The 12,437-nt window shown below is 40.1% G+C and overlaps 1 protein-coding gene across 1 annotated transcript; it reads right to left on the bottom strand.

The window, feature by feature from the left end:
* Positions 1 to 9,032: 9,032 nt before the first annotated feature.
* On the bottom strand, positions 9,033 to 11,945 carry LOC115771692 (sodium channel protein Nach). The gene is made up of 9 exons (XM_030717508.1): positions 11,698 to 11,945; positions 11,416 to 11,619; positions 11,039 to 11,353; positions 10,859 to 10,979; positions 10,568 to 10,702; positions 10,305 to 10,509; positions 10,079 to 10,244; positions 9,505 to 9,638; positions 9,033 to 9,407 (listed from the first exon to the last, which is right to left on the bottom strand). Exons 1-9 carry the CDS (start codon positions 11,943 to 11,945, stop codon positions 9,154 to 9,156), a joined length of 1,782 nt encoding a protein of 593 aa, XP_030573368.1. The 3' UTR covers positions 9,033 to 9,153.
* Between the last annotated feature and the right edge of the window lie 492 nt (positions 11,946 to 12,437).

The following is a 12,437-nucleotide window of genomic DNA, read 5'->3' as shown; positions in this document are numbered from 1 at the left end:
GCATTGAAGGGTGTATAAAATGCACATTTGTATAATAATATGTTGCTTTCAACAACGAGTATACATTTTGATCTGCATCAACGCTCGAACGAAACTGCAAGTCTGACCGTCTGTAAGAAAGCGTCGTACAAATAGGATATCCCCTAGTCGAATATACTCGACTGAATTCTCATTCCTTATTTATTTCCATTTGTTTTTGCTGCCTTGACGCATTGCTTTTTTAGGCCAGCGCCAACAGCGAAATGCATTAAGCCCTGGCCTTTACGTACTGATTTCAGTTTAAAGTGCAAATATTTACGCCCTGCGACGCTTAACTGAAAAAAAGTCCCATTAATGAAATTGTGCGGTGCTCAATGTTTTCGCAGCACCACTCGATTTACATGTGTGTAACGTAGTGGTGCGCACAGTCAATATACATTTATTTTATGTAGTATCTGCCAGGGCTGGATATAAAAATGAACTTACAAAGAGATTGAACAGATTAAAAATAGTCATTAATTAGTTTTCAAAACATTTTTTACTAGTTGATGATTTTTTTTTACGAAACAAAATAAAACTCGCTTTCAATTTGTTGTACAGCTTTAAAACCATTTGTAATAGTTTCCACCCATTTTGTGAATTTTCCATATAAATACATACGAGTACCATACAATAAAATACAGTTTGTAGCGTGCAGAAGCTGCGCGCTGTAAATATTTGACCTGCACGCCCACAAACGCCCACTTTCCATAGCAACAAGCGCTGTCGGGTTGAGAAAAACCGCAGCGCATGCTTGACTTCCAGTGGCTCTGCCAGCAGGGAACTACGCACTCCGACCGTCCAAAGGTCTGCGGGTCCAACGTACCCGGGCAGTTATTGAATTGATGGTCGCGGCAAGTGCTTTAATGGAAACTTAAGTATCATCGTTTAAAATGACGCAGAAAAGCGCAGCCGGCGAACTAACAAACGAACCCAACGAATGTTGGTGACCCTTCACTGCCGACCATTGCGTTGCCAATGCCAATTATTATTTGTATACCCTGTAACTATAAAATGGTCGCAAACTGAGAGTGTGTTAAACTTATGCAAATTTGATTCACATTTTTCAAGACTGCAAAAAGATTTTCATTGAACCTGATATTCAAACTTTTTCCCAATATACGAGAAAGAGAAAAAGACTTAAGACCTAACTACAAGTCGTATTTAAGAAAATAGTTATTATTTCGGTTTTGTTTTTAAGATTTAAGTAGCTGAATTGTTTTCTTTAGATTAGGAAATAAAACGAAGCTAGATCCGAACTGGATGCCCGTCTTAAGCTAGTTGATGTTTTACATATTAGTTAAACTGCCAAACTAGTACAGGGTATCAATGTTTTTGAGCATACTTGAGCGGGGCCCTCTTACTGCTCATTTTAATTGTGGGTTTTCGGTGCACATTTATTTTATGCACTTTTTACGACAACTCGCATAGAAATTATGTGCAGGCCGCTGTAATGGACATTGTGAAAATGTATAACAACACTTTCAGCTAAAATATGCAACGCGGCAGGAAAATTTTGATGGAGCTGAAAGGGGCAACAATCACGTCATGAAAAAGGCATAAAAGTCAGACAAGCAATGGGCGAAGCGAACAAAGGCAGGGCATATTAAATATGCACCAATTAAAAATGACAACTGGGCCCTAAAACTCAGCAGCAAATCATCAAAAATTTGTTCAACAAAATAAAAATGCAAGAAATATATTTTTAAAAAGGTGTCGAACGGCTTACGTGAGGAATTAATTCCAACGCCCTTTTTTATCATCCACCTTATTTTGCGAGACCTGAGTAACTTTTGCATTAACAATCTGAGCTCGTAAAACACAAACAACCCACCAAAAGAGATGCACAGTCAGCCCAAAGCTTAAGGTTAAACCGATTTGTAAATTTATTTATGCACGCCCTTAGATCAAACTTTGATTTCTCTCTCATGGATAATAGAAAATCCTTTACAAAGGCCAACAGGATATTCGCTTTTAATATTTAATGCCAACCCACAGGCAGCTGGCTAAAACAAAAACCCTTGAAAACAAAAGCTAATTTTAAAACAGGTTTCAATTGTGTGGACACAATTGATACAAAGCTCGTTGATTTATTTTAACTATTCATTTATCGCATTTACGCTTGATTTAGCAAATAATGCGAAATTAATTTTAAATCTGGCGCATAAATTAAAATCACAAACAGCAGGCAGATAAAAAACTCCGAGCATGTTAATTACACATACGTCATTAACAATTAATTATAATGATAAGGGGTGAATGAGTCTGTCCAACAAGAACTGACTTTTAGTCCATTTTAATCAGTGCCGTTTTTCCATTAATATGCTCGCAAACGCTGACATTATAGAACGCGAATATATTATTTCAATAAATTTAAACGCATTTGCATTATTCAGAGAAATAAAATTGTTCTCACATGCAATTTCAATCTTACGGAATACATGTCAAACAGCAATTAGCTGTCTCAGATACAAACTTAATTTAAATAGGCTAAATTATCTACAAGTAGTTCAACTTGTTTTAATACCCTATAATGTAATGTAGTGCAAATGGAGGCTATCATATGTCACATTCACATTTCAGTTGTATCATAAACTCACACAGGAAAATCATTTTTCGATACATTAATCTTGACCTTCATCTTAATCTCAAGCTTAATTATTCTATATGTAATATAATATTTGACAGCTATATTAAATGCAATTTAATCGTTAATTTAGTACAGAATTGTTTTTCATACTTAACGTTAATGATAGAAAATGTTTGGTGTAGTAAATGCTCCAGCCAGGGCTCTTTTACAACGACCCAGGCTTTTAATCAACAAGTTTGTGCAAGTGTATTATTTTTAGCACCAGCTTAGGGTCAAGTTTAAGGCCAGGAGTTTGGAAGTTGTGTTACAACGACAGAGCATTACCCCGGAAAAATGATAAACAATGTCTGGGGACTGTGTCGCCGACGCTGCCTGGTAGACATTTATAATTACAACAAAAAAGTGTTCCCTATTTACATTGTTTTCTTTTTTTTCGGATTTTTTCTTCTTGCGAGACTTGGCGCATTCCTCTCCGCGCCTCTTATGCAGGATGTGAACGCCCTGTCGGCACATACAAAAAGATGATTTATGTATTTAATTTAATGCTGTTCTTGTTGGTGTTGGTCTCATGGAGGACAGTATTTCTTTGTGTGGTTGTGTGTGTATGTTTGTTTATTTGTTGGGCGACAACGGGATAATAAGAGAAACCAGAAACAGGAATCCGGCAGACAGTCCGGAAAACTCCTTGTTGTACATTATTTCCTTTTGCCGGTTTAACGGCATTTTGCTGTTTTAAAGGCATTAAATTGTCATTGCTGTTGTTATTGTTGTTGTTGTTGTTGTTGTGGCGCCCACACACAAAACCGTAAAAATGAAAAATATGCACCGTGACTTTGTTATGCTCTTCTTCTTTATCACCTTCATCTCCTGCTGCTGGTTCAGTTGTAATTATAAATAATTTGCTTGTTGTTGTTAGTACATTGTTAAACATTAATAAGTAAATAGACAAGAGGCCAACTAGCTTAGCCCAACGGGAACTCGCTCGAATTATGCAAAAAAATTCTACAAAAACAAATCAAATTTTCGGGCACAAAGCAGCTACAAATTCCCCCCTTCTCTGCCTCACAAGCATTACCTTCGACCAGGACTGTGTCCCTTGGCCAGATAAGCCGAGAGTAAATAACGAGTACTTGTAAAACATTAGCAACACACACACACACACTGGCGCACAGCTATAGAACTAGCAATTACCATAAGCTAGACACACACATGCATAAAGATACACACATGGCCATTAAACGAAATATGCCCAAAAAGAAAGAACGAACAAGGATCAAGTGCAAATTTTTGATAATTAAACATTCACAAGCGCCAAAATACTTAACACAAGCACAACGACTGCTAAAAAGAGGGCGTTCTGCCATGTGCCACGCCCCTGCAATGCCAACGGGTTAAGGCGCAGGCGGCTGTACGGGGGTCCTGAACTTATGCTGGCAATGTAATTAACACACAAAAATTGAAATCTGCTGCCAAGCACACACGCACACATAGGCAGCCCAGACGGCTTTATTGAGGTCTAGCAAGTCAGTCGTGTGTATATGTGTGTGTGTGTGCCTGCGGATGTGTGTGTGGGCGTGCACACTTGTGTGTGATTGTGTTTGTGTTTACATACACGAAGTCGCAACAACTTCCTTTCTTCTCTTGTACACATATATTTTTTTTTTTATGTTTTCGTAATTAAAAATCAGCTGCAGGATATTTTCGCCTTTTTCCCAGCGAAATTACAGGCAACATGTAAAACATAAACAGCAATTTTCACCGAGAACTCAACCAGGCCAGCCTGCTCGACCTGTCATATCCTTAATGCCCCAGAATCGGAGCTGAGTTGGGCGCACTGAGAACTTAATGGTTATAAAGATATGCGCGTTTCAATTGAATTTCGCATTTTAAAAAGAGCTTGTGTTTTTCGTTGAATTGTTTTTTTGTTAAGCGAGTGAAATAAAATCACAATGGAGCATCAGGAGCATCATCCAAGTAGAGAGTGCTCGACCGGAAGGTATCCCGACATGGGCTTAGAACATCTTGTAAGTTTTGTAAATAAGATATGCTTGCTTTTTATGCTTTTTATATAAATTATATAAAATATCTTGGATTGAATTAACATAATGACAAATTATTTACAATTGCTTGGAAAGATTTTAAACGTATATACATATTTTCAATAATTAAATACAGGGTATTCAAAAAACTGACAACTTATTTGAAAGACAGTACAACCGCAAGAAGAATATGTCTATAAAACGCCGATGTCATTAATGTTGTAATAATAAGCTTAACTACATTAAAATAAATAATATTGCTCCAGTCGGGAATGCCCGACCAGCAGATACCCTTAACCCCGCGCCGAGCTTCTATTTCAAACATTATATCTTCCTTCTTAGCATTAATATACAAGAAAACACATCCGCACACTCAGACAAGCCACTTGTGGCGCAGCATCGGAATATGTTGTCCGATCTTCATGAAATTTTAAGGGCATAAATAAGAGATATATACTTATTTAATCTCTATATACTATACGAAAGCCTAACCACCAAGTTTGATGAATCTAGCTCTGATAATGTTCGAGTAATGCTGTTTCAATATTGATATTTATCGAAAACATCAAAATGAACCGACGACAAAAGATAATAAGCTCGTACTGCGTATGGTATACATGGATATATATTTTAAATTTAAAGTCTCTAGCTCTGGAGGAGCTCAAGAATACATGTAATTTTTAGAGTCGAACTTGATCTCTCCTGCCCGTTACATACATTTCTACAAAAAACGTTACACCCGTTTTAAACATTTTCAATGGATCCAGGGTATAAAAAAGCTCTCAAGAATCAGAGTGAAAGGATTTTCAACGTACACTGCGTAAATATAAGACTGGCAGATGCATGCAAATATGATTGAATCATTTAAATAAATTGTCTGCCTGCTGCTGGAGGGCGTGACAAATGGCTCAAGCCCGTGGGTTGGGAAATCCGCAACCATTAACAAATATTTTTATTATACTCAAATAACAATTTCACGTCTGCTGCGCCCGAGAGCCGAATTTATTTACGTAATTTATATCCCAATCATTTATTTTGTATTAATTAAATATGTGGTTTTTTCATACAAAACCACGTAAATATTTATGTTTTTATAGGTTGTACAGAGGGTGAGAAAAATCTGTTTTTAAGCCACAATACAAACATGCAAACCCCAACAAAAACATTGACGGATTTTCCTTTTTTAAGTCGCTGCCTAAACTGAAATGAAATGAAAGAGCCTTTGAGTGATCTGAGTTTTTTTTTTTTTTGGGGTGCGGCCTGTTTTTGACAAATTGACTTTGGTAGCAATAATAATAACCAGAACAGCGAATGGCTCTCAAGTACTAAATTCATATTGATTTCAAACGAAACTCAACATGCAAATGACAGATTTATTTTTCATGCTGTCGTTTCGCCTGTCAATCAACTTGGCCAAGGTGTTGATTGATGTCTAGACTCCCAGACGCAGCTGGTTGAGCTCGTGGGCCCTAGCCAGGGGTTTTCACAAAAACGCCAAAGCTGAGCGGCAAAAACATTTCATATACATATGTATGTATGTATATATTTTTTGACAGCTACGCATTCAGTTTTTTCGGGTCTGGTTCCATATTTGGATTTGTTTAGATGTGGGTGCAATGCACGCCAAATAGAACGCCTTGACTACGCCTGGGTGCACTTGATTGACTTTGATATGGTATGGGGAAGCGAGTGGAGCTACTAAGCTGAGCATTAGCAATGCTTAGAAATGCAATGACGCATGTTGCGATCAATGTTGAATAGGATTATATTACAATATTCAAGTACATACATTTGTATGTACATGAGTCTGTCTGTCTGTCACTCAGAAATAGAGATGAACGTGTGTCAAATATGTTTAAACAAGATATTGCCACAAATCTTGGTCAGCACGAAATAGGCGAAGCAATATAATCATTTATTAACCACATTTAACTAAAATTTTAAACCAATAAGTAAAAGGTTCAGCTAGTTCTGTGCGTTGATCTCCAATCAGTCATTCATTCGGGACAAACAATTTTATGCAGAGAGAAATTTATAATTTTACAAACTCCATGAAATTGTAGTAAGACTTGATGCGGCTGCAACTTTGCCATTAAAATCTTAACCCACTTTTCATTGTCTGAAAAGCCAAAAATGTAACAAAAACACCATTCGCAGGTGTACGCAGCATACACAGGTGTGCGCACGAGCTTTTGTTTGTCAAGTACAGTAATTTGTTTGCATGCTTATTCGTGAAAACGCGGCAAGAGCTCAGACAAGAGGCAGACGAAAACCAAATACATACACACATACAAAAGCAAATTCTTCAAACGTGCAATTTAGGCACACTCTCTCTTTCTTTTCCCCGCTATTGCCCTCGCACTTACTCACACACTACGAAGATTTTAATAATTCAACACTTCTCTTAACGCCAGCAACAGCAGCAAAATTGAAAACTTAAGCGGGCAAAAACTTGATGCCGCCCCAAAACAGGCGACAATTCTCGGTTTCAACACCAAGAACAGCTCCTAAAAAAACAGAGTTGTTAAACGCGGCTAGAAACAAAGTGCTTTAAGTCCCCCAAACTTGGGGGTTGGGCATATACTTATAAACGCTGCGAAGATTGGGTCTAAGGCTGTGGCTGTCCTTAGTATGACGAATAACCCCATGAGGGGACAAGATAAAAGAGGCTAAGCTTTATTTATTATGCCAGTTAGGGGGCAAATCTTGGCAGTTCCTTCTAACTAAAAGATTGTACTAAAGGGAATTCGTTATGTGCGTAGTCTGTTTGATTTGAAAACTTATGCTTGGTTTAAATTTTCACAAATTTATCTGCACTTTTGGCCAAATATTTATTTTTTATTTGGAAATGTAAGCTTATTTAATGCTGTATTTAAATATATAAAAGGTTATTACATTGTTTAAGCTACATTTTAAATAGTGCAATGCAAGTCAGTTGTGGGAAACCACATCAGCGAGTTGTTCACATTTTTGTTTTACAGCAATCTTACAGAAGCCACGTCGAAAATTCAATTAAAAACTTTATGAACAACATGGATTTGCAAAAATCAAAGAAAATATTTTAAAATTTGCCTGCACATTACAGCCTGTGCATGGAAGTGCTATAAAAGCAGCTAGAACAACTGATAGCGATATGCCAGCGCCCACATAGACGCCAGTTGCCCAAGCGAATCTATCGGGCTCCCTCTATTCGCATGTGTGTGTGCGTGTGTGAGGATGCGGCCGGCAATGGCATCAGGTAGTCCAGGCAGTCATGTCAGAGCCTGGGGAGCTCGCGCAAACGAAATAATCCAATATACATATTGTATTGTGCGATAATACGCTACACGGGTGGAAAAACTGTTCGCCTCTCATAGAAGCCAGGCAAGTTTTCCTCTCTTTCTGTTTCTTGTTTTTTTTAAAACATTTTCTCGCTTTCGAGTGTTTACCTTGGTTGCTGTGTTGGCACAATGCTACGTATCTAGGAATAACGTTTGGTACGCTGCTCGAGTGCGTTCATTTAAATTTTTTGCAATTTTTAGGCAGTTGTATGCATGGCAAAACAAACAAACAAACCAACTGCTTTACAAAATTCAACGGAAATCATTTCCATTTTCAGAAACTGCGCAAAGAATTTGTATGGGTTTATACTAGGTATAGACTTTGCCATTTTCGCCCTTCGAATGAATGTGCAAATAAATGGCAAAGTCAAAACTCACACAAAAATTTCATTAAGATGAAACGCACTGAAATTCCATGAAGTCCTTTGCTTCAGCTGCTTAAATTAAGAGCGAAAACGTACTATATCAAATATTTTAGCTTGAAGTTCATAATGAATAAACAAGTATATGATATACCATATTTTATCATCATTTTTAATTTAACCGAACAATTTAATATGATAAAATAGTACTAGGTAAATATTGAAACACAATAAAAGCAAGCAGTCCCCTGCCATTTGAGAAATTGAACATATGTACAGATTGCATTTCATTTGTTTACTCATTTTGTCAATCTCTGCACAAACTATGGCAAATAAAAATTTATTTTGATTGTAAGTGCCAGTCGGGCCATGTGCCAAGGATAAACGCGCTCTCAATGTTTGGGCAACTCCCGGACTTTGTGGTCCATAACTGTCGACTGTTTCGACTGCCAACTGCCGGCCAGCCAGTGGGCAAATGTCCAAGATGGTTGGCGCTAATGTTACCGTCTGGACCTTTTCGTGCCACAACGCAACCCGCCCCCGCCCCATCCCTGACTTGGTTCGAGTGCCTCCTGGTGCTGTTTATTTTTATGTGACAATGCAAAGTAAGTGCACTTGAGTTGTGCTCCCGGCCTACAATCAGCTGGCAGCTGCTCAGTGCGCGATAATTAACATTTGTTACGCAGGTCAACAGCAATATACACACACGCGCACACACAAACACACACACACACACACATGGTACACTACTCCACTCCATAAATGCGTTCAGAGAACTGTATAAAAGTCAGTGAGCTTTAAAATTGGCACGGCCTTTCGCTCAATTACGGCAGTATGAGGAGCTCCATTGGCTGCCGGTGCTGCCGGTGGTGTTCCTGATGCTGAGTTGCCATTGCACGGCCATTAGCCCGAGTCCGGGATCGGGCTCGACTCTGAGAATGGGCATGGGCACGGCAGAGCTCCGACTTCAGTTCCGCTTTGTATGCATGCCATAATTGTTTGGCTAGGAAAAATAGCAGCTCGCAGATGCCAATCAATGAGAAGCCCGCTATGATACCGCAGATGTTGCCAATTGTACCTGGAAATGAAGTAGCAGTCGCATTCATATCCATATATATGTATAGTAGGCATATGTTTGTATATTTATGCAAAATTGTAATATGTAGCAGACTCACTGAAGATCTCATACCAGTCGTTTTTAATAATCTGCCGAAAGTATTGAATGTGCGTTTCGGCAAAGTAAATACGCACAACGGCCAATTCGGAGCTGTCATGGCCATAACTGTTATTGGCCATGCCACTGCCACTGCTGATGCCACTGCTGTGCCTCCTGCTGTTGTTGCTGCAAAAAAAAACTTATTGATAGTGACTGACGCAGGGTAAATGTAACCCCATCAGGGCAGCATGCACAGAGATGAACCAAACCAAAATAAAAAGAAGGCTTTTTCAATCACGAAACTTCAGTAATGGAAACTGTAGGAACTGTGGAGTTTTGGGAGCCATCAAATTTAATGTCATTACTTTGAATATTTTCATTTGTCTGAAGCTGAAACCATCAAGAAATATTCGATAATTTCTCATTGAATTATCAGACAAGCCTAAAAGAATGAATTTTGATCAAATTTACTTTTAAAGTGGAATACAGAGAACGGGTGAAAATTGATTTTAAAATGAAATGACGCAAATTCCTCTTTGAGCCACTTCCCTTTCTTTTTTTGTTTTTTTTTTTTTGCAATACTTGCTGCTTACGTCATAGGTCTATGCAGACTGTTGAGGGCCAGAGCTCCGGCGCCACGAACATTGTAGCGTATCTCAGTGCAGGAGGGCAGACATTCGGGACAGTAGAGCGCATCCTCCAACTCATGCTCGAGGCCGGGCACATTGGCGCGACTGGTGATGACATTCAGCCATTTGACTGAAATAATACCAAAAACTCAATCGACTTGAACAACTGCCACAGCCACTGCCCACTCACACTTATAGCGCCTGAGGCACTCCATGTGCTGGAGCGTGCAGAAGACGCCTCCCGTGGCGTCTCCAATGTAATGCTTGGGTATCTGAAAGGGCAGGCACTCACACAAATTATACATGCTGCGGGCGCGGCAGGCAGAGATGCATTTGCTGAAGGTATACCGACTGGTGAAGTTGTGCGGCATCTCATCCCAGAAGAGACATTTACGCTATGCACACGTTTATTGATTGATTGGACAATGATTGACATCTGGCTATGATACGCACCACAGCGGGACTCATGTGTCGGGCTTCCGGCACAGTCTCAAAGATCTTGGGCCGCACGGGCAGATGAGTGCGACGACCTGTCTGCACATAACGTACAGCAACGCCTCCAGATTGAGGATCCGGATAGTTCATGGGCTCGTAGATGGCAATCTGCTTGGATGATAATAGTTATATGTAATAGTTAAGATGTTGTACTAGCTGCTATAAACGAGAATCTTAATTTTTTATAATCTACCAAAGCTATCAATCTATTTGAAAGAATATGGTGTGGATATTATCTTTGCTAATTACCGAAAAACCGTCTAGATGATGCATCTTATAAAAATTATCGTCTTTTGGAGATTTGAGTGTAAGCACCAGACCCATATCGTATCCATAAAAGCGCTGATGATACGTGTGGTCCTTGAGAAACCTGTGAAAAGCCAACAACATATACCCAACATCTAGCACTCGATGCTTAGATTTGCATACTCTCCATCGGAATTGAAAGTGCAACAAAATCCATAGATCGAGAGCGTTTCGGGAAATTCCTGCAGGCAATCGAAGGATCGGCCTGCCAAACGACACGATACAAAGATGTCGCTGCAATTGGGCGTCAGAATGCGCATACGTTTGCTTGTATTAAAGAACAATTCGTAGGGCGTGGTATCCACCGAATCCAAGAAGCCCTGAAAACGCAGCACGCGCTCATAGTCGCCCAGCTCCTCGGGGCTGTAGAACATGCCAAAGGCATGAAGCTCACTATAGAAGTAACTAGCATTTCGCTGCTTGGGATCCTTGTCGCTGCTGGAATGGATAATGAGAAGGCATACCTATTAAGGGGCTTACCACATTTAAACTTAACTCACAGCTCCTGTGCGTACTGCCAGACGGCACGCTTGGATATGCGATTCTGGGTGCATACTGTAACGGCGGGCAGGGCGACTTGGCATACGGGATACAATGGATTGTATAGGGTGGTCACCAGCTCATCCGTTGCGTCCTTATACGTGCCCCATACGAATGCAATTAGGACGGTCAGCGCAGTTATGTGGCAAATAAGCCAAAAGAATCTGCGGCAGAGTTTGCTAATTGAAAGGACTGCCGAGCGGGGGGAACGAAGGCTTTTAAGCCTTGGCCGTGCTGCTTACCGCTCCTGAATGCGACGACCGTGCTCCACTAATTTGCCATAACAATGAAATGACAGGTTTTGCAGCAAATCCTTTAACGCCGCGGCAAATGACAGTTTTCGCGTAGCTGGTTCCTCTTCGCGAATAGCCGCCATTTGCGGGACTGACGCAGGTGCGTGAATCCTTGGTTTGGGTATCCACCAGGCGGCGCGTCCAACAACCAATCGTTGGGGTGGCAATCGCGGTGCCTGCTCCGCATTTGTTGTCATGTTTGGCACTCACTCAGCCGTTTGTGGATTGCAACTGTTGCGGCTGTCTACGCGGTGCGCGCCTTTTTGTAGGCGCCCTCCAACAAATGTCCTGCCTGGCATTGTCCCTGGCAGTGGGATGGGTGGCGGTTGGATGCCAGCCCGTTTTAATGAAAATTTTGCAGTCATGTCGTGCGTGTTGTTGTAATTAGGCCTCGTGTTTCAACTTATTGCCAACAAATTAACTGCGACATGGCACGTGGTGTTCAGCATTGGTCCCAATCCCACTCCGTTGGCTGTTTATTCAGCCAGGCTCTCGATTCGTCTTGGCAATTTTCCTTAATTGTCAACAATTTAAAATGAAATTAGTTAAATGCGCATTAAATGTCAGCCAACGGAAACAGCAACATCATCATCGTCGTCATCATCATCGTCATCATCATCATCATCATCATCATCATCATAATCATCATAATGACACTAAGTAGCAACAAGGACAGAAGCAGGTCATGT

Source organism: Drosophila novamexicana, unplaced genomic scaffold (assembly GCF_003285875.2).
Source record: "Drosophila novamexicana strain 15010-1031.04,08,12 unplaced genomic scaffold, DnovRS2.1 tig00000108-arrow-pilon, whole genome shotgun sequence".
Lineage (NCBI taxonomy): Eukaryota > Metazoa > Arthropoda > Insecta > Diptera > Drosophilidae > Drosophila > Drosophila novamexicana.
The sequence above is the reverse complement of the archived record's forward strand: the minus strand, read 5'-3'. Positions and strand labels throughout refer to the sequence as shown.

Bases quoted from the DNA above. Each gene is read 5' to 3' on its own strand.
- LOC115771692 (XM_030717508.1), bottom strand. From the start codon at position 11,945: ATGACAACAAATGCGGAGCAGGCACCGCGATTGCCACCCCAACGATTG. The intron at 10,245-10,304 runs GTGAGTGGGCAG...GTATTATTTCAG, and splicing joins GTGCCTCAGGCGCTATAAGT to TCAAATGGCTGAATGTCATC. The intron at 9,408-9,504 runs GTGAGTCTGCTA...CTTCATTTCCAG, and splicing joins CGACTGGTATGAGATCTTCA to GTACAATTGGCAACATCTGC.